The following is a 24065-nucleotide window of genomic DNA, read 5'->3' as shown; positions in this document are numbered from 1 at the left end:
TGTAGATCTGCATATCACCTAAAACGTAAGTACAAATAGGTATGTATACGCTTTAAATTGTATGAAGATACGTCATCGGAAAGAAATTACAATCTACAAAGTCCCCCGCCGCGTCTGTCTGTTAGTGTGTTTGTATGTTCGCGATAAACTTAAAAACTACTAAACGGATTTTAATGCGGTTTTCACCTATCAATAGAGTGATTCTTGAGGAAGGTTTAGGTGTATAATTTGTTAACCCGTGCGAAGACGGGCGGGTCGCTAGTTCTCTATAAAAATAAATTGTTTTCTAAATAATTCTTCTGGTTTTCAGTCTGCCAAATTGGGAATCTTTCCCCCTCTCTTTTTGTGAAAATGTTTAACCTCAACTTTGAGAAATTGGCTGTTCATTAGGAACACATACAAAAGAAAGTCATAATCACTACATAGTATAAAACAAAGTCGCTTCCCGCTGTCTGTCCGTCTGTCTGTATGCTTAGATCTTTAAAACTACGCAACGGATTTAGATGCGGTTTTTTTTAATAGATAGAGTGATTCAAGAGGGAGGTTAATGTATAATTTGTTAACCCGTGCAAAGCCGGGGCGGGTCGCTATAAAATTATAAAGCACACTAACTTTTCGATTCCCTCCATTTATATTATTCGGTTTTGATTTACTTCCATTCTCGTAGCAGCAACAGTAGCGATATTCGGAATACGTATAACTTGTGTAATATAGTCGCGACGCATATTTTATTATTTTCCATCGCACAACAACACGAAGCCACGCAGATGTCAACGTTTTTGTTTAACTTTTTATTGTGTTTATGGCATCCATGGCATCCGGTTGTGTCAATTGTCTATGGTGGACCATAGACTGGTTAACGAATAAGGTTACGTCACAACCGATTAACCGATCGTGTTTAAAATAATTTTCGTGGAAAGTTTTTATTGGTAATTAAGATACATTTTCTAATTAAATGGGACCATCTCGGAGGACTATTAATTAGGGTTTTGCTTAAAGAACTCTCATCCATTCTATAATGGTTTAAAAGTATATATTTATAAGAACCTACCTATAACATTAGTTATACAGTTATAGAGTCTGCGGAAAGAGAAGAGTCGTGGAATATATCGGGCCCAATACATTCCACGGCTTTTCTCTTTCCGAACAGACTATAATCTATATTATATAGCTTTATCCGAATCTAGCTGTTTGGTTTTAATAGTATAAGCAACTGTTATCTCATTTCACCGTGAAGCTCCCGAATATTGTCCAAAGGGCAGAGTTTGCTCAACACATGTATACAATGAACTTTACACAGATAAAATAAAAAAGAGAGGAAGCTAAATTAAAACGCGGAACGAATGAACGATCCGCGTAACTCACGCTGCTGCGTCTGACGTTTGATAGATGGCGCTAGTGAAAGGAGCAGAAAAGGGTAAAGGCCAAGGCCACTGCTACTAACTACCAACAGTACCAACCGCGCGGAACGCCGAACGCCTTTTGTTGTACGCTAGTTTTTTTTATAATGTAATTTTTTTGTTATATCTAAAACTTTGAATCACGGGCTCTTTCATTTCATCTTATAGGAGAAAAAAAAAGTTATCAAAATCATTATTTCCATTCCGTTACAATTTAAATCGGCTTTGTATGACGGTAACGGAATAGATGGGTCGCTCATTTTTTATTTAATATTAGAATCGAAGGAGCTCGTAATTCTGAGTAAAATATAGTTTGTAAACTAGAAACGCAATTTACAATAGATACCTAAGGCTTATCTACGTCACCAGGTATGAAATTTAACAATGAACATTCATTGTTAGACGTAATGTAAGTATTGTAAATAAAATCTACAATGACTGATAAGCGCGGAACGCATTCAATCGAATAGATAACTAGATAAGAAATTGTATTTACATTATCCTTATTTATCGGTAAATGGCACTTAAGATAATAATGAGCGTCGCAAAATGCAGTTAAGGAACGTTGAAGATATAAACTTATTTTATAAAAATACGCTGAACCAGGCGTGTCTCACTCCGCGATTTCGTCGCTTTGCTACAGGTAGCCAAAAGTACATCCGTTCGGCCCCAATTTTGGGGAAAGCCATAAGCCTCGCGTGGCGCTGTTGTCACCTAGCGGCCATATGGCATCACAGATATCTGTGCTGATCGTAACAGACGCGTTTTGTCAGAGAGTGAGTCTTTTAGTACTATTATTTATTCTGTGGCTGAACTATTTCTTGAGGTAAATAAACCTTTATTGAACGTAGGGGTTATTAAGAACAGTTTGAATGGAACCCTATTGGGTTGGGGCTATCTATATCTGTCTCTCTCTGTCTGTCGGTATGTCCGATAGTTCTCTGGGGGTCAATAGTGTCAATATTGAAAAAAAAAAACATTTATGTACTATGAGGTCAACCCTGAACCCGAAATAAACGCCAAAAAAAATCTGGTGTCTCATACATTTTGGCGAATCATATGTTAATGTTTTCTACGGAACAGCAAATTTTTTTTCGCGATTTCATGGTTGGCTCCATAGCAAAAGTTATTCAGTTCAGTATGACCTACATAGGTAGATATGTATTAAATTCACCCCTCAGACTCAGAAATAACAAAATCATCCTGTATATCCCCAATGTAAATGTTATTTTAGTTATGAAACACCGTATATTATGCAAAGTTGCGCTCAATAAACTGATGCTCAATATATTTTAATTAAATTATCCGCACTAGGCAATAAAGAGATAGTAAAGCCAGTAATGTGTATCACGTGCGCGCGTACTCGCAATTTATTTGTAACTTCGTACGAGAAAATACAATTTTACAATATGTGCCAAGTTTACGTTTTATTTTTACATTCTTACGTGTAACGGAAATACCCCGAGCGCCATTCGAGATATCTTTGACGTAAATTGCAACCGGTATTGCGACTCTTTGCACATTTTGCTTTTATATAAAAATGACAAATATAGTCTGCCTTCGCGAATGTACAAAAATACGTATAATATACTAGCGACCCGCCCCGGCTTCGCACGGGTTAAAAAATTATACATAAACCTTTCTCTTGAATCACTCTATCTATTAAAAAAGCGGCCAAGTGCGAGTCGGACTCGCCCATGAAGGGTTCCGTATTTAGGCGATTTATGACGTATAAAAAAAAACTACTTACTAGATCTCGTTCAAACCAATTTTCGGTGGAAGTTTGCATGGTAATGTACATCATATATTGTACCCCCGGACACACATTTTACCACTTTGGAAGTGTCTCTCGCGCAAACTATTTAAGTTTAGAAAAAAATGATATTAGAAACCTCAATATCATTTTTGAAGACCTATCCATAGATACCCCACACGTATGGGTTTGATGAAAAAAAAAATTTTGAGTTTCAGTTCGAAGTATGGGGAACCCCAAAAATTTATTGTTTTTTTCTATTTTTGTGTGAAAATCTTAATGCGGTTCACAGAATACATCTACTTACCAAGTTTTAACAGTATAATTCTTATAGTTTCGGAGAAAAGTGGCTGTGACATACGGACGGACAGACAGACATGACGAATCTATAAGGGTTCCGTTTTTTGCCATTTGGCTACGGAACCCTAAAAAACCGCATCAAAATCCGTTGCGTAGTTTTAAAGATCTAAGCATACATAGAGACTTTGTTTCATACTATGTAGGGATACTAGTGATTGTATCATCGTTGCTACTTGCTACTAATAGGTACATATCGTCGCGTGGCGTGGGCCTATTTGTAACCCTGGGATTATTACAATAAAAATCATGGGAATCATAACTAGGTACGCCCATTCATAAGTATGTTGCTATAGTCATCGTTGAAATAAATTCTTCAAAAAACCCTTTTTTCGCTAACTTTAATATTAAAATTCAAAGCAAATTTTCCAAACATCCAAAAATCTTGTGCACAGCGTTTTTGTCTAAAGTCCTAACAAAAGGCATGCCTTACTAAATTAAAAATACAGAAAAACACGTGTATATTCCGATGGCGCCACAAAACACATCATCCCACGTTGCCGTCACTAAAAATAAGCAATCTCATATTTTCTTGGCATAGGTTCAGCCCTTCAAAAAAAGCCCTATCGTTGGGAATGTTGAAATAAATTAAGATTACCAACGCGGAAATGTCTATGTCGATCGTCTAGTTGTCTCTGGTTTGGCGCCAGCTCTCTATGTTGGTATGCCTGCGTAATTTATGGAATGAGACCGTTACGTTGGCGCCAAAACTTGTTTTGTTGTCAATGTTGTCATAGGAATAATGTGTTGACATTTGAGTGTGGGTGTGTGGAATAATAGTGGACTTTCGTGTCCATTAGGGACTATGGGAATGGGAAATTACGCTTCGAACGCACATGCATTGTATATGGGCCATTCGATATGTTAGATTGCAATTTTTAGGGTTCCGTACCTCAAAAGGAAAAAACGGAACCCTAATAGGATCACTCCTGTCTGTCCGTCCGTCTGTCACAGCCTATTTTCTCCGAAACTACTGGACCAATTAATTTGAAATTTAGCACACATATATAAGTTAGTGACCCAAAGATGGACGTGTAACGTAAATAAATTAATTTTAAATATGGAGGCCATTTTTGGGGGGTAAATGTAAAATTAAAAAATTAAGTTTTTCAAACTATATCATGTTACATATCAAATGAAAGAGTTTATTGTAAGAATCTCAAATATATATTTTTTTATAATTTTAGGATAAATAGTTTAGCATTTATTTAAGAAAATTGGCAAAAAATGACCATCAGTTCAGTTCCATATTATTCCCACGATTTCAACCCCACATATCCAAAGTCTCAAGTTCGATAATAAGTAAATAAATAATAGTATTTTATGCAACCGTTGTTTAAGAGAGGTCAAAAAAGCGGCCAAGTGCGAGTCGGACTCGCCCATGAAGGGTTCCGTATTTAGGCGATTTATGACGTATAAAAAAAAAACTACTTACTAGATCTCGTTCAAACCAATTTTCGGTGGAAGTTTACATGGTAATGTACATCATATATTTTTTTTAGTTTTATCATTCTCTTATTTTAGAAGTTACAGGGGGGGGGGGACACACATTTTACCACTTTGGAAGTGTCTCTCGCGCAAACTATTCAGTTTAGAAAAAAATGATATTAGAAACCTCAATATCATTTTTGAAGACCTATCCATAGATACCCCACACGTATGGGTTTGATGAAAAAAAAAATTTTGAGTTTCAGTTCGAAGTATGGGGAACCCCAAAAATTTATTGTTTTTTTTCTATTTTTGTGTGAAAATCTTAATGCGGTTCACAGAATACATCTACTTACCAAGTTTCAACAGTATAGTTCTTATAGTTTCGGAGAAAAGTGGCTGTGACATACGGACGGACAGACAGACGGACAGACGGACAGACGGACAGACGGACAGACAGACAGACAGACATGACGAATCTATAAGGGTTCCGTTTTTTGCCATTTGGCTACGGAACCCTAAAAAGGCGAGTGGCGTGAGTAACAATTTGAAGCGAAGCCGAAAATTGATAATAAAGACGCCACGAGTATTTTTTGACTCAGTTAAACAACGTTGCATACAATACTTTTTCTACGACCAAGGACTTACTTTGAAATAAAATTGTAAATTTAACAAATATTTTTAATTCAAGAAGTAGCAAAAATAGAGGGTACGGGCGGGAAAAGAATGAATGAATGAATGAAATTAAAAAAAAAAAAAACATGTCTATGGTTCACTTATTTGTCAGAGGTGACATTTAAAATAAGGTTGGCAACACTGTATTTCATTCAATATTTTTTAAGTGGTCATTACACGAAGTATCGTAAAATCGCCAAAAAGATACTGCGTGTATGCACAAATTCTTTTTTGGGGAATAGATAGATTAAAGACTTGTCTTGACAACTATAAGGTAGGGGTTTAAAGGTGTGTGCACGCACGACCCTTTAAATGACAAATAAAAGTACGGGAGTAGAAAAAATGAATAAATATTATGGGACAATTTTACACAAAAGCTCAATACGGGACCTTCCGAGTCCTGCTTCGTTCAGTCAAGTGTAAAAATAGGTGCCCTATTGATATTCCGAGAAAAATTACGCCGATTTTTGTTTCGCCGACAACGATTCGCCGACGGGTTGTTTGGCAGAGTAACGATTGGCCGAATCTCATTACGCATAATAGTCGTTTGCGAGAGAAGTCAATAAGCAGAACATTGATACGCATATTTACTATTCGTAGAATAATCATTTAGTAACTGTCATAATTACCCGAGAAACCATTGGTCGAAACACAATAGGTCGAATGTTCATTTGGCATATTATTGACTAGCAGAACTTAGAATATTCTTACCCCCGGAGTTACACACAATGTTTTTCATCACACTTCCGAAAAAAGAACTAAATTTTAATCGAAATAGTTATAAACTAAGGTGAGAGGTCAAATATTTTGATGAAGTGTACCTGATGATGATGATTGTTTTGATGATAATGATGATGATTTACTTTAAGTAATATGTTCTGTGATTACTCCGGCACCCATGGTCCGATTTGAGTAAGTTACCTTCGTGGTATTCCCATAATAATTTTGGTTCTGATCTGATGTTGGAATCCATTAGGAATTGACGGATCTCCTAAATTTTTAAAGGCATGTATATTATGATTTCGGTATTTTCTAAAGTAACTCAAGCATTTCCTCCCGAAATCTAGCAATTTGTTGTAGTGCAATTGTAGCCTTACGACGAGTCTGACACTACATATTCGCTATTTCTTCGTAACTTACTTTATATACATATATGTATACCTACTTAACGCATTTAATTAAAAAATGATGATATTTTATATCATCCTTTTGTTGCGAAAATAAAAAATTATATGTATACGTTACGTTATTCGACTAAACATTGCTTAAACGAAACAGTTACTCTGCCAAATGGAAATCGTCCGATAACAGTTCAGCTAATTTACACACAAGCGAACTGAACTGTATGTGAACCAAGAGTTTACGTAACGTTAGTCGACCAAAAGTTACATTTACAAATAAATGACTCTCCGAAACGATGTTCGGCGAATCGTTGTCGGCGAATCGATAATCTGCTAAAAGTTTCTCGGAGAATCATTAGGTACCCGTAAAAATATGGGTGCCCACATCTTACTCAAAAATATGTCCCATAGCTCATATGTCGGTGAATAGAACTATGGCACTTATTTTTGAGTAAGTTGTAAAACTTGTAGAGTATGTGCGGAAAGAGAAGAGTCGTAGAATGTATTAGATCCCATACATTTCACGACTCTATGCACCCATATTTTTTTACACTTGACTGTACTCTACAAGCAGGGGATATAACAGTTTCAAATTACGATTTGCTATTCTATACTCTCCATAGGTACCAATTACTGTCAGATAAGCGGATTCTAATTAGTGCAACCTAATCACAGTAATCACCATACATTACAACTGAAGCTTAACGTCAAACGATAAGAACTATTTTCCCATATAAACATACTGATCAAGCCAATTTACAAAAGGACTTTTGATAAGATAAGATAAGATAAGATAATCTTTATTGGTACAATACAGGTACACGTCAGTTACAATTTTGTACAATATTCATACAAATTCCACATACATCATAATTTTGTGACGTGAATTTTATATGAAGTTTTGTCACTTTGTTAAGATAACTGTGGAGCAGAAACAATGAGGCATGGGAATTCTTATTGCAAGATAACATTTTTATGCTCAATAGCATACCTAAAGAGTTAATTTAATATGACTCTTATTTTTATTCTCAAGTTTCTCAACCATAACTCTATTAGGTCACGGTTCAATTTCAATTGAATTTTTTTGACAAATAGGTCTTTTTCGATGTCAGTTCGTTTAACTATTATGTGAACATTGCTAAATACGATGCGTGGGTGGGATTTCACCCGATGTGCTTGGTAATCGTATATATGTCGCAGTCGGATTGTATAATCCGCCGTGTTACATTACGGCTAGCCGTTTTACAAAACAGGGGCGTTTTGAAATGCGGCGGTTCGACGATTAGCCGGATTGAATGCGGCTGAATGAAAATCCGCCGGAATGTATTCGGCGCCATACGTTCTTCAACACGGCTAGCCGTAATGTAATACAGCGAGTCATTAGCCGCCGCTTTGACAGTTTTTAGTTCCCATGTTTAACACTCGTGGCGCTGCCTGACATAACAACAAACTATGAAAAACGCTGGGGTGTCCATCAAATCTGGAGTTCGTCGGACTGTTTCTTTTCAAAAAACATTTCTTTCGCAACTTAACTAGACGGAGCCCCGCTGCTCCTATTTCTGAGCGGTTTGCCCTTCGGGCATCTAAAGCTACCTAACGAACCTAACCTAACTACCTATTGATTTAGTGAGACGTCCGTGAAAACATTACTTTGGGGAAAAAAGCGTAGGTAGGTAAGTAGGTTAGGTTCTTTAGGTAGCTTCAGATGCCCGAAGGGCAATGCGGGGCTCCGTCTACTTATTTAAGTTGTGAAGGAAATGTTTTGGAAAAGAAACACATGTAGTGCGGTGGGACCATGGTAAAAATAAATTAAATTGCAAACATTGTCAAACTCCGGTTACGTAGGCGACCGAAAGAACTGGTCACTCTACAATCTAAATAGTAGATACGATGCGGCTAAACGTTGGCCGCCTTATTGAAGAACGTATCGCAATGATAATCCGGCTAATCGTCGAACCGCCGCATTTCAAAACGCCCCTGTTTTGTAAAACGGCTAGCCGTAATGTAATACGTCGGATTATACGATCTGACTACGACATATATATAGCAATTTATCATGTCTCACGTGTTTTTAGTTTGATAGAAATTTCCTGGTATAAAAATAGTTGTGATACATCTGATATTCACGTAACCAGATCGTGTAAAAGGCCACCAGCGATGGACTGACCGGATCAAATTTGCTCCCAACTAGCCCTTGAAAAAGTTTGCAAATACGACTGGCCCGGGTGGAAAAATTCCTTAGGCGACCACAGATTCTCAGTATACCTTTGTAGTCATGGTAGTGAGGTAGGTCATGGTGGCCTATTGCCCTTTGTGTCGAAAAGCTACGGCAGTGTGAAGAGTATGAGCAAAGATACCTGAAGGAGACCGACCTATACTATATCCGCTGCCGCAGCGCGGTGTAGGTAGCCGCGGCTACCCGCCAATGATCTAGCTATAGCTGCTCCCCGGCGCGTGGCTACACCGCCGCGGCTATACCCGCCTGTGATCTTCTAGAATCTAGTTAATCAGCGGGGTCTTCTGAGTCTCCTTTCGGGGGGTTTGAGGGGGCCATTTCAGGGCGGGGCCCTTTTTGGCTGCAACTGTCGCGTGCCGTAACGACGCCACGGTATGTTGTTGCCAACAACAACAGACCGTGTTGTTGTTGTTGACAGACCGTGCCGTCTGTTGAGTGCTGTTGATGTTGATGTAGGTAATTGCCCAACGGACTGTAAACATGGTGTAGTACCTGAAGGAGAGCGCAGCCGAGCCATATCCGGGCTGGTGGAGCCGCAGCGCGGGGTACTGCGGGGGGTAGGGCGCCGCGGGGGCGCGGGGCTGCACCACCGCCCCCGCGGCCGGCTTCCCGCCGAACGCCAGCGCGCCGTGCCCGTGATCAGATTGCCCGGGCCTGAAACAAGAGAGCATCTGGGTTAAGCTGGAAACGAATTATCGGACGCGGCTGACGGACGCGGCTCACAGCCGCGACTTATAGGTATCTAGATAATGAATATACACTGAACTGTGCAAACTATCGGAGGTAAGCCGTGGACGTAACCTTGAGCCTTCGGACATCCGACAGAAATCTGGCGCGCTGGATGTTCCTGACTGTGCACACTTTTATGTCGCGCGCGTCAGCCGCGTCCGTCAGCCGCGTCCGTCAGCCGCGTCCGTCAGCCGCGTCCGATAATTTGTTTCCAGCTTTAATGGTGGAACAGAAACACCAACAAGCTGGAGTAATAAATTACAGCAGGGTTTCTCAAACTTATGTTCCTACTATAACCTATTTAAGTATTCAACCATAATTATGGTAGGTACATGTACCATTTTTCAAGCTCCCGTACCATGTAAAAATTGTAAAATTTGAGGGTGTAGGATAATTTCACGCATTACATTTTTGGACGTTTGTGTCGGTGTAATACCATATTTTTTTTGCAAATTTGTAACAATTGTAACATAAATTTGATGTTGGCATCGAACATCAGCAAGAGGTTGTAATTCTCTCTAAAATTAGGTAGTGTGGAAATAAGCAATGATTTGACACGACGACACGACACAGGTATCGTATGATATGATCAACCAAAATTTGTAAGTGCCAATTTTATTTATCGTATGGCATTTATTTTACACTGTTCATTCATGCATAGTTACATAGTTTATAATCTAAATCTACATTTTTCCAAGTAAGTAATGGCTGCTCTCGTTATGGTCTTAAAGTCTTCCACTGGGCCATCGTACTTTGTTAGTGGGCACTCCAAAACGATATGCCGAACGGTTTGCTTAGGGCATCCGCATTCATAAGTGCCGCCAATGTCACCTCGAGTCGTCTGTAAGTATACTCAATCTAGTAATTAATCTTAATCAATGACAAAACTCGTATACATCGTAATTAGTAATTTCTCCAATCAGAGCTTCACTATCGTTAACATATTAAAGCTAACACATGAATCATAGCAAACAATGGTACTAATAGGCAAAACGCCATAAAGATTAGGATGACTAATGTTGACGGTTGACGCATAGTAAACAGAGTAGTAACCTCATAAACGTGAATTTCAAAGTCACAAAGTGAACTTTGAGAATCCTTTGATTTATAAATGCGTTTACGGTCTTGAATTTTTACGTCGACATGTTTTTTTTTCGCACTTGTAAAAGTAGAGGTTCGCGCCGCGACCAATGATATTATATAACCATAGATAGGTTATACTGATACTTGAGGAGCACAAAAAATACTTCCATATTTATTTCTGTGCCTACGAAGAAATCAGTTATTTTTGATTAATTTTCTCATTCCATTCATCTTTGTCACACTCGTTGTTAAACATAAGGTCGACCCTTGCTCTTTCGGTGTGCGGGAGCTCGTTAGCACGAATAGCACGTGCACATTCCTCGCTTGTCCAGCCGCGACTAAAGGAAACTTGTCCAATTTGTCACAAGTTAAGCGCTTGAATTTTGGAACGCCTATAACCTATCTTGAGTTATAAATCATTGGCCGCGACTTAGACAAGCGACCGAGACAGAAGACCGCGACCGGAGACCGCGACCATCACTTGACCATAGGCAACATATAAGCGACAGTTCGCGGCGAGACAGAGACGCTCTGTCTCCTGTCTCGCTCGCGAACTGCCGCATTAACATATAGTCTACATTTATTTTAAAGGCTTGGCCAGACACAGAGCGCGACGCAGCGCCGCGTGATGCCGACGCGATGACTGTTCAAACAGGGCGCGCGCGGACCGCGCTCTCAACACGCCCTCATCGCGCGCGCGAACGCGGCGCGGCCGCGCGGGAACGCGGCGCGGCCGCGCGCCACCGCTCGCTGCCTAACGGATATCGGATCTAACGGATCGGAATCCGACTGATGTGACCCAGCGCGACGCGGCGGCCCGCCGCGTCCCGCCGCGTCCGCGCGGCGCGGGGCGTGATACCGGCGGGACGCAGTCTGTTTGACGTCGGTAACCTGTTAGCATGTGCCGCGGTCGCCAAGCTGCAAGTCTGGCCAAGCCTTAAGTATGAGTTAAGATTATGCAGTATGCTACTTTCTTGTGGAAATTATAACAAACGGACTTTAAAGCCTAATAATTTTCGTACTTTAATTATCGTTTTCGGCATCAATGACCCTTTATTTCGGCATGTTGAAACTCCTTCAATTGTTATAAATGTTATAATGAAAGTCTAAGAAAAATTAACTTTGGTAACTTCTATTTGTCTATAGAAAAAAAGCGGCCAAGTGCGAGTCGGACTCGCCCATGAAGGGTTCCGTATTTAGGCGATTTATGACGTATAAAAAAAAACTACTTACTAGATCTCGTACAAACCAATTTTCGGTGGAAGTTTACATGGTAATGTACATCATATATTTTTTTTAGTTTTATCATTCTCTTATTTTAGAAGTTACAGGGGGGGGACACACATTTTACCACTTTGGAAGTGTCTCTCGCGCAAACTATTCAGTTTAGAAAAAATGATATTAGAAACCTCAATATCATTTTTGAAGACCTATCCATAGATACCCCACACGTATGGGTTTGATGAAAAAAAAAATTTTGAGTTTCAGTTCGAAGTATGGGGAACCCCAAAAATTTATTGTTTTTTTTTCTATTTTTGTGTGAAAATCTTAATGCGGTTCACAGAATTACATCTTCTTACCAAATTTCAACAGTATAGTTCTTATAGTTTCGGAGAAAAGTGGCTGTGACATACGGACGGACAGACAGACGGACAGACAGACAGACAGACAGACAGACATGACGAATCTATAAGGGTTCCGTTTTTTGCCATTTGGCTACGGAACCCTAAACACCCGGTTACCGAACGTTTTTGACCCATTAGCGTTTCTGAGATTAAGTAGTTAGAAAGTCTATGAGGAAAACCGCTAAATTCCCGAAATCATGCGTCTGCGCACGTAGGTGGCTAACCTAACCTAAACCACCTCCTACACATAATAAGGCTTATTAGGTATATTTTATTGGGGCTGCTGTCACTACACTCACTACCGTCCAAGCGAAAGTAGGTATGACATAACCCCTAACATCATCATATCAGCCTTTTATCGCCCACTGCTGAGCATAGGCCTCTCTTCGAGTACGCCACTTATCCCGGTCCTGAGCCAATCTCCTTATAAAGTACAAGTAGTACAACAACGTGACACGAAATCATCAAACAGTGACCTAAGAAAGCTTGTCCTTGAGCTAATAATATCGAAACCAACAGTAAACTAAAACAATCACCTTCAACTCAATATGAACTCTAACCCGTCGCATTAAAACGTAAAATCAATAAACAAGAAATGAGAGGAACTGTCTGAGACTACAGGAGCTTGTTACACAAGTGAAATTCAACTCTATTTTGATTCGTTAAGGTTCAAAGTCGGTGAACTAAGAAATACAGGAATAAAAGAGTATTTATATGGAGCTAACTTTAAGCGAAAATATACCTTCATAAGGTTTATTAAAGTGGCTTTTAGAATGGGTGGTAATGAAATAAAGTTTGGAATTGCGTTAAGCTAGCGGGGCTTTGATTAAATTTCTATCTCGGCAGTGGTTTCCTTACTTATGCAGGTACCGTAATATCACGTAGTAGACATTATTATTAACAGACTATAAAGCAAGGTTATTCTATTATTAAAGTTATAAAACCGTATGTTATAAGTTATAATAGTATTTTATGCAATCGTTGTTTAAGAGAGGTCAAAAAAGCGGCCAAGTGCGAGTCGGACTCGCCCATGAAGGGTTCCGTATTTAGGGGATTTATGACGTATTAAAAAAAAAGCGACCAAGTGCGAGTCGGACTCGCCCATGAAGGGTTCCGTATTCAGGGGATTTATGACGTATAAAAAAAAACAACTTACTAGATATCGTTCAAACCAATTTTCGGTGGAAGTTTACATCGTAATGTACATCATATATTTTTTTTAGTTTTATCATTCTCTTATTTTAGAAGTTACAGGGGGGGGACACATTTTACCACTTTGGAAGTGTCTCTCGCGCAAACTATTCAGTTTAGAAAAAAATGATATTAGAAACCTCAATATCATTTTTGAAGACCTATCCATAGATACCCCACACGTATGGGTTTGATGAAAAAAAAATTTTTGAGTTTCAGTTCGAAGTATGGGGAACCCCAAAAATGTTCACAGTTTCAACAGTAGGTTCACAGAATACATCTACTTAGCAAGTTTCAACAGTATAGTTCTTATAGTTTCGGAAAAAAGTGGCTGTGACATACGGACGGACAGACAGACGGACAGACGGACAGACGGACGGACAGACAGACAGACATGACAAATCTATAAGGGTTCCGTTTTTTGCTATTTGGCTACGGAACCCTAAAAACTACTTACTAGATCTCGTTCAAACCAATTTTCGGTGGAAGTTTGCATGGTAATGTACGTTACATCATATATTTTTTTTACTTTTATCATTCTCTTATTTTAGAAGTTACAGGGGGGGGGACACACATTTTACCACTTTGGAAGCGTGTCTCGCGCAAACTATTCAGTTTAGAAAAAAATGATATTAGAAACCTCAACATCATTTTTGAAGACCTATCCATAGATACCCCACACGTATGGGTTTGGTGAAAAATTTTTTTTTGAGTTTCAGTTGTAAGTATAGGGAACCCCCAAAATTTATTGTTTTTTTTCTATTTTCGTATGAAAATCTTAATGCGGTTCACAGAATACATCTACTTACCAAGTTTCAACAGTATAGTTCTTATAGTTTCGGAAAAAAGTGGCTGTGACATACGGACGGACAGACGGACAAACAGACAGACATGAGGAATCCATAAGGGTTCCGTTTTTTGCCATTTGGCTACGGAACCCTAAAAAGCGAGTGGCGTGAGTGTACATTATACCTAAGTGCCTAACTTATAACTAAAGTCTACAATAATACAACGTTTCTCACTTCCGCACGACTCTAAAGGATGTAAAAGCACTTTCTTTCACAATAACATAAAACGAAAACATCCTCCGAATGCGTAAAATGGAATTTCCTGCTGACACCTTACCCCATTAATATTCAATACATTCAATGTTACCCCTCGATACATTTTGACAGGATTCACGTGTCATTAAATTTGTACGTCGAATAATGACATGGACAGAATATCGGTAAGCGTTTAAAAATTGTATGTAAATGTATACAGTGTGTAAATTCAATACGGGCGAATATTTAAACTTTTAAACGGTGGTTAGGATAGGACCTAAAGGTTCCGTCACACAGGTGCGTTTTCCGGGCGGGGCGTGACCGTTTTATATGTAAAAGCGGCGCGCCCCGAAAAAGCCTTAAGAAGTACATTGAGAGAGATTTTGCTTAGAAATACAATGAAAATTTTAACCATACAACTTAATTCGGCCCGCAATGTAACACACCACACAACACAAGTTACGGGATACGAGCTTTTTAAAGTAACTGTCAAGTGTCAACGCTTGTTGCAACTAGCTGAAATGGAGACCATCGCTTTTGCTCGGTCAAAGAAAGCTCCTTAGAAGTAAGACTCAGATCAAATTAATATTTGAACCGTTTTTACAAAATGGCAGTCATTATAAACTTCAAACTCTTCAAAGCAACAAGTCAAACAGCGAAGTATTAACATTTCTAAAAAACTTTAGACCAGTCAAAAGAAACATTCCCAACAAAGTTTGAAATAAGTTACACAAAATTCACAAAACAACTCCGCCATATTTAAAACAAGAAACGAAGAAGAATGTTTGTTACAATGTGCCCTCGAGAATACCTGAGATGAATAACATTGTACATTTTTACGGGTTTAAACTTTACTTTTCTTGCAAAGAAAGGATTTAAACTTTTATTTTGCACGCCTTACCTGGGTCGTTCTGAAATGTCTGCGGTCAGCCTCAACTCCGTCTAATTTATCATGTAGTATGATTTGACGGAGTTTAGATTAGACGCAGGCACAAATCTAGAGAATGACCCACTTAAAGGCTTCGTCACACAGGCGCGTTTTCCGGCCGGGGCGTGGGCGGGCCGCGCCGCTTTCACATAATAAAACGCTCACGCCCCGCCCGGAAAACGCGCCTATGTGACGGAACATTAAGCCTTTTGAAAAGAAGAGCCAAAAGTGTACATTTTTGGGTGGCTTGAAGAGCCTTACTAAGAGACCTAAGTCAATAAAAAAGCGGCCAAGTGCGAGTCGGACTCGCCCATGAAGGGTTCCGTATTTAGGCGATTTATGACGTATAAAAAAAAAACTACTTACTAGATCTCGTTCAAACCAATTTTCGGTGGAAGTTTACATGGTAATGTACATCATATATTTTTTTTAGTTTTATCATTCTCTTATTTTAGAAGTTACAGGGGGGGGGGGACACATTTTACCACTTTGGAAGTGTCTCTCGCGCAAACTATTCAGTTTAGAAAAAAATGATATTAGAAACCTCAATATCATTTTTGAAGACCTATCCATAGATACCCCACACGTATGGGTTTGTGAAAAAAAAATTTTTGAGTTTCAGTTCGAAGTATGGGGAACCCCAAAAATTTATTGTTTTTTTTCTATTTTTGTGTGAAAATCTTAATGCGGTTCACAGAATACATCTACTTACCAAGTTTCAACAGTATAGTTCTTATAGTTTCGGAGAAAAGTGGCTGTAACATACGGACGGACAGACAGACGGACAGACAGACAGACATGACGAATCTATAAGGGTTCCGTTTTTTGCCATATGGCTACGGAACCCTAAAAAACATATGCTGCTGCTAGCCACGGTTTCTCAAGCCCTGTAAGTGCCGTCACCATGAGTTTTACGATACGCGGCATAAACGCTAGCGACTGCGTCAATTCAATTCAAACTCAATCCATCTCGCTTTCACCAATGTTAGTACGAGAAATATGCATTGAGTTAGTTTACGCAGTCGCTAGCGAATATATCAGTGCCAAAGTTGTCATAAGGATTCTGCTCCACATTATAATAAACTCCTTAGAAGGTCTTTAGAAGGACCCCCGACGGGCCCGAAACATTTCGCCAATAGCGACTAAAAATTCAAGTGAGTCAAACCGTAAACCGTTGTCGTCTAAACAGTTTAAGGTTAATAAACTCTTTTTTGGAAGTATCCTTATATTACTCGTTATACTTTATTTTTGGAAATCCACCCCCTGGGAGGAAACGAAACAGACCAAATCCCACGCAAACAAAATCCCACTATCCCAGGCATAATTACTGAATCATAATACTCATAATAGGTAACACGAAACGCAAGATGACTCAACAGAAGCACGGTTGTCATGTCAGTTATTTCTATCCCACGTTAACATGTAAAACGTGGGTTGTAAAACCAACGGACACGATAACATGTCAGGATTATTTTGATCCCAACATTTGACAACGTGCCGTGCCCGCACTGGGTTTATCCGCCAAACATGTGTCACGTTATACATCGTCCAGACACAATTTGATTATAATTATGTATTGGCAATTGTTGTGTTTGTGCGGTGCGCATGGGAAATAAATATCATGGAAATTGGCTGAGATCTTTGCATTAGGTCGATTGTTACCAATCAAATTAGGTTGTTGTGAATCCTTCAATTCTTGCGGTGGCAGCATGGTTCCATTTTTATCGCCTGTCACTTTCGCACTTACTTGTTAAAACATGACAGGGATGACAGGTGATAAAAAATTAAAAATGCGACCGCGCTACGGCCACTGAACATTAAAAAAAAAAAAAAAGAAAAAAAATATCGAAATGAAGGATGCTACGAAAAAAATACATTTTACTTTTCGATTGGTGTTTTCTAACAACGATGGTCATCTTGGCCAATGATTTATAAGTCAAGATAGGTTATAGGCATTCCAAAATTGAAGCGCGTAACTTGTGGCAAATTGGACAAGTTGCCTTTAGTCGCGGCTGGACAAGCGAGAAATGTGCACGCGCTAACGAGCTCCGGCACACCGAAAGAGATGACCTTATGTTTAACAACGAGTGTGACAAAACAAAGATGGACGGAATGAGAAAATTAATCAAAAATAACAGATTTCTTCGTAGGCACAGAAATAAATATGGAAGTATTTTTTGTGCTCCTCAAGTATAAGGATAACCTATCTATAGTTATATAATATCATTGATCTTGGCTAGCCACAGCCCCCCTAACATCTCCCATCATCATCCATCGACAAAATAAGGCTCTTAGTTACTCTTAGTAGATAAATACAGCATGTCTGGTCAATTAACCAGTATTACCTCATCTGTTCCCAATTAATCTCGAGACACGTTTCAAGGACGAACCTTGTTTTTGCCTTTTAAATCTCCTCACGTGTAACCTTTAGGTCAGACATGTATAAAATTATATCGTGTGACTGTGAACATTGGGATTTGCGCATTCAAAATTGAATGTAGCGGTGTCTCTATTGTTTCCCAAAAAGTTTTAAGTCACAATGTATCGTTTGCCCGCATATTCGTTAGTCATAATTCATTCGGTTCAGAAACGCGTCACTTTTCAGGATTGCCATAAAACTAACCTAACCTTAACCTATCTATAGGATAACCTAACTAAAATCCTGAAAAGTTAACGGTTTCAGTTTTATGACTAATGATAATATGACACACAATACATCATGACTTGAAACTTTATGGGAAACAAAGGGGGGGCCTTTTTAGGATTCGCCATGTCTGTCTGTCTGTCTGTCTGTCTGTCTGTCTGTCTGTCTGTCTGTCCGCGTATGTCACAGCCACTTTTTTCCGAAACTATAAGAACTATACTGTTGAAACTTGGTAAGTAGATGTATTCTGTGAACCGCATTAAGATTTTCACACACAAATAGAAAAAGCGGCCAAGTGCGAGTCGGACTCGCCCATGAAGGGTTCCGTATTTAGGCGATTTTCTAATGAATAGTTTGCGCGAGAGACACTTCCAAAGTGGTAATTGTGTCCCCCCCCCCGTAACTTCTAAAATAAGAGAATGATAAAACTAAAAAAAATATATGATGTACATTACCATGCAAACTTCCACCGAAAATTGGTTTGAACGAGATCTAGTAAGTAGTTTTTTTTTAATACGTCATAAATCCCCTAAATACGGAACCCTTCACGGGCGAGTCCGACTCGCACTTGAAAACTAAATTTGATTTGGGATTGTTAGAATTAGTTGCCTGTTCAAAGAAAAGTACAGTCGGTGATAAAAGCTTGTATTGTAGGTGTCAAAAATTAAAATTGTGACAATACCGGGGAGAGCACCCTGTATGATCATGATCATGTTGTCTTGTAGACATCATGTTAATGTTAAATCACTACATAGTATAAAACAAAGTCGCTTCTCTGTCTGTCTGTATGCTTAGATCTTTAAAAGTACTTACGCAACGGATTTAGATGCGGATTTTAGGGTTCCGTAGCCAAATGGCAAAAAACGGAACCCTTATAGATTCGTCATGTCTGTCTGTCTGTCTGTCTGTCCGTCTGTCCGTCTGTCTGTCCGTCCGTATGTCACAGCCACTTTTCTCCGAAACTATAAGAACTATACTGTTGAAACTTGGTAAGTAGATGTATTCTGTGAACCGCATTAAGATTTTCACACAAAAATAGAAAAAAACAATAAATTTTTGGGGTTCCCCATACTTCGAACTGAAACTCAAAAAATTTTTTTTCATCAAACCCATACGTGTGGGGTATCTATGGATAGTATGGATAGGTCTTCAAAAATGATATTGAGGTTTCTAATATCATTTTTTTCTAAACTGAATAGTTTGCGCGAGAGACACTTCCAAAGTGGTAAAATGTGTGTCCCCCCCCTGTAACTTCTAAAATAAGAGAATGATAAAACTAAAAAAAATATATGATGTACATTACCATGCAAACTTCCACCGAAAATTGGTTTGAACGAGATCTAGTAAGTAGTTTTTTTTTAATACGTCATAAATCGCCTAAATACGGAACCCTTCATGGGCGAGTCCGACTCGCACTTGGCCGCTTTTTTTTAATAGATAGAGTGATTCAAGAGGAAGGTTTATGTATAGTTTGTTAACCCGTGCGAAGCCGGCGGGTCGCTAGTGAACAATATAAGGGAGCCACTCTGTTTGTAATTGCAGGGAAACCTTTGTATCGACTCGTGTAAACTTCAAATGACATTGACCTTTGCGATAATCAACGATAACAGACAGGGGAATAACGTGACATATCAACTACATGAACCTTATCTCTTTGACCCACACTCGAAATTGATTCATAACCTTGGTCAAGCAAATCTTGTTAGTACAAAAAGGCGTCAAATTTGAAAAGCGGCCAAGTGCGAGTCGGACTCGCCCATGAAGGGTTCCGTATTTAGGCGATTTAAGACGTATAAAAAAAAAACTACTTACTAGATCTCGTTCAAACCAATTTTCGGTGGAAGTTTACATGGTAATGTACATCATATATTTTTTTTAGTTTTATCATTCTCTTATTTTAGAAGTTACAGGGGGGGGACACACATTTTACCACTTTGGAAGTGTCTCTCGCGCAAACTATTCAGTTTAGAAAAAAATGATATTAAAAACCTCAATATCATTTTTGAAGACCTATCCATAGATACCCCACACGTATGGGTTTGATGAAAAAAAAATTTTCGAGTTTCAGTTCGAAGTATGGGGAACCCCAAAAATGTATTGTTTTTTTTTTCTATTTTTGTGTGAAAATCTTAATGCGGTTCACAGAATACATCTACTTACCAAGTTTCAACAGTATAGTTCTTATAGTTTCGGAGAAAAGTGGCTGTGACATACGGACGGACAGACAGACGGACAGACGGACAGACAGACAGACAGACAGACAGACATGACGAATCTATAAGGGTTCCGTTTTTTGCCATTTGGCTACGGAACCCTAAAAATCGCGGGCTAGCAACACTACGTTTGAATTGTTCGAAAATCGCGTGTCGTTTATATCTTATCTGTGGAGCTGTTTTGTTTACATTTCATCGTTGTTCGATGTACATTGCTGCTTTTTGTTCGTTTCCTAGGGGTACCATACTTTAGTTTGCTTTACATTGCTACTGACATATCCAGCTTGACAGACTTATATTTGACCCACACTCGAAATGTATTCATATTTTGCTTCTGTTGCGTGAGAATTTCTAGAACGGGGGTTTTTCAGTCCGCTTCATTCGGCACAGAATCTAAAATACACCACATACAATGAGAAGACCGTTAATAAGCTCTTTTTGACTTCATTTCATGTTATTTCTTTCCAGAACCATGCATTTTGCCGAAGAAAAAGGCGGCAAATCGGAAACTTGTTTGCGCAAAATGATCGCCCATACAAGAAATTCGCGCTTTTTTTTACTGGCAAATGATTTGCCAAACTAAAACGTATATTTATTAGCATGACGCGCCCATTATACTATTCTTAAATCGGCCCGAATTCATGCGAAATGTCCAAATTCCGTTGGCATCCGCGCAGGAAATTCGGGCGCCATTTTAGGTACCTAACGGTGAATGTGAAACGTTTTTATTCGCGAACCGTTATCACGTTAAAAATGGGACTGAAACTGAATGACATTGACAAGAAAAAAACTAGCACCACACTGCATCCACACTGTAAACTTTAACATTTTGTACAGTTAACTTAATAATTTTTTGAATGGAAATTGATGCAAAAAAAGTCATTGTCGGAAATAAAGGTAAAACAATTCGCGAACCCTTTACAAATATTTAGTCTGCATGTGTATGTGTAGCGTCTACAAGATTACATACTTTAGATGTGGGGTAGGTGCATTATATACTTACGCGATAAATCAAAACACATATTGTTAAAGCGTGGACCAATATATTAAACAACCTTTATATCTGATATAGTAGGATTTTAAAGTTGATTTATTCAATTTCGTGACTCAAATTAATGAAAGACAAAAACGTCTATAACCAGTAGGTATCTAAAAACGGCGGCGCTATTATTTTATTAGACTTTGCGCAACACAAAAGAAATGTCTAAACAAGATAAATTTATAAACAGGGAGCAAGGAACTCTCGCTTTAATATTTTATTTTTCTATAATCTACATTGTACACGTTTCGTAACTATTTAAATTGGTCACAAACCAAGTACCTACTTATTAAAGTTGCTAGGTTGCTACACAGATGGCAGACTTCAATTCTCAATTAATGCATGTCAGAGCAACTGTCAGCCAGTATTCATGACCTCATAAAGCGTAAAAAACCGAGAAAGTATGTCGTATGCAGTTACCAGGTCATACTGCATCAAAACAGCCTAGATACCCCACGCGTTACAAAATTTCTCAGAATTGCACTTGCACTGTACCGTTCAAAAATAAATACAACCACTTTCCCGAGCTTATCTCACTCAATTACCGAGTAAAAACAACCCTAATCCAATCTAATAGCGATCTTAATTCATGCGTATAAGGTATTAATTCAAATGCGCTTGGAACAACATCCGCCATTTTGATTTCGGTGAGCGATGCGTCACGGCAGGCGGCGCGGGTCATCGTGCTAACCGCGCTATGTATAGCGCTTGGGATGTCTACCGCGCGGCGTTGCCAGCCGGCTCGAAGGTCACTCGATATGTCGAAAGTTACGTTTTGCGACAATGAGTTATACAATGTTCTTTACTATGCGATTAAAGAATAAGAGTTAGAAGGTTTTATAGACATGGATATGTTGTTTTGAAGGTTTTCGTTTACTTCTATAAAGTTACAAAGGTAATGGAAATATAACGTATATTTTTTATTTTACTTATTACCAAACTAGGTTGTCAGGAGTCAGGACAGATGTAGTCGGTAATTTACCGTTATTTTCTGCAGTTTAATAAGAATGCGTAATAATGTTAGTTGATTTTTACAATGTTTTCGACTAAAGTTTCTAAATTTTTTAACTAAATTTCGTAAAGGGTAGATTTACAATTTGGTGCCGTGACCAGGATGTCTAAAAAAAGCTTAAATAAATGTTTATATACATGTTTAAGCGGATATGACCACATTCTTACTTACTTATTTATATTTTAGTTTATTCTAAGTTTTCATTTATCCTTCTAGTGATCGTGTAAAGTAAATGTAAATAAACGGAAACAGTACGGTCGAAAGTATTAATTTATGACCCATTTCGTACCTTCATACCTTGTCACAGTGACAATCGACATAAAAGTCGCTAGAGACCTCATATAGTCTGGCGTTAAATTAAACACAAGTCGTCTCCTTCACGATTTTCGTAGACATCTCTTCTAAATACCTAAAACTGGTATGGATGTGTTCCTCGTGGTCTCTAGAATACGAATTGACCGGTTTTAGTTTATGGAGAGGGGGACGTGTCGATAAAAAGGGGGGGAATGTGGGCGGCCGACCAGCATTGATATTTGTTCACATCTTGAGTCCTATGGGACCGATCGGTTCGTTTCAGGTGTCGTTTGAAAGAGTATTAAACGTGCTATTATTGCTTCATAATAACTGTAGTCATAACTGTAGTCGTTTAGAAAATATTTTAAAATATATGATTTTTTACCGTGCATGGATGGCATAAGTACTGACAAAACATGCGTCTAACTCAATAAATTATAACTTTACCGCAATTAATGTTATTACAAAATATACGAGAAATTTCATTAGCTTTCTAAAAACATAAGGTTTGTTGGTGTATGGTATTATATAACCATGTAATGATGAATTTTGTTCAGCATGGGTCACTACGCACCGTCACGTAAATGGCGGGCGACCGACCACAACTGTTCATTGTTTCTCGGGTTCTATTTTACTGATCAATTGGTGATGGATACCATTAGAAAGAATGTTAAATGTACAATAATTGGTTTCTAATAACCGTAGTCATAACTGTAGTCATTTACAAAATAATTGAAAATATATGATTTTTACCGTGCATGGACATAAGTACTGGTAAAACATGCTTCTAACTCAATAGATTATAACATTACCGCAATAAATATTTTCAAAATATACGGGAAATTTTATGAGCTATCCAAAAATATAAGTTTTATTGCTTTATAATGTTGTATAACTAAGTAATCATGAATTTTGTTCAGCATGGGTACTGTGCACCGTCACGTAAATGGAGCCCGGCCATCGTTGAGTTTTCATTATATTTCAGGTTCTATTTTTCTGATACATGGTGGATACCATTTGCAAGCATATTAAATTTTCTGTGAATACTCGATTGTTTGAAATCTGAGGCCCAAAATAACCATTTTAAAAATATTAAAGAAAATGTTTAATTTTTACCTTAGAGGTTTGCTTAGTGACTGAAATAATTTGAGAAAGAGATAATGTAGTAAATATAGCGTGAAATTTTTAGAGTAAAATCAGCAAACTATTTATTAACTTTCCAAAAATATTGTTTAGTTACCGTACAACTATAAACATATATGTAGGTATGCCAGGACCAATTTCGCCAAGCAAG

General features: G+C 38.4%; 1 protein-coding gene across 1 annotated transcript in view; it reads right to left on the bottom strand.

Moving 5' to 3' along the window:
* Positions 1–24065, bottom strand: part of LOC134657100 (uncharacterized) — a 102376-nt gene that overhangs the window by 60364 nt on the left and 17947 nt on the right. The window contains exon 2 of the mRNA XM_063512653.1: positions 9463–9624. Coding sequence (XP_063368723.1) covers positions 9463–9624 — 162 coding nt within the window. The remainder of the gene's footprint in view (positions 1–9462; positions 9625–24065) is intronic.

Source organism: Cydia amplana, chromosome 19 (genome assembly GCF_948474715.1).
Source record: "Cydia amplana chromosome 19, ilCydAmpl1.1, whole genome shotgun sequence".
NCBI classification, from domain to species: Eukaryota; Metazoa; Arthropoda; class Insecta; order Lepidoptera; family Tortricidae; genus Cydia; species Cydia amplana.
Note: the sequence above shows the minus strand (reverse complement) of the source record. Positions and strands in the feature narration are given on the sequence as shown.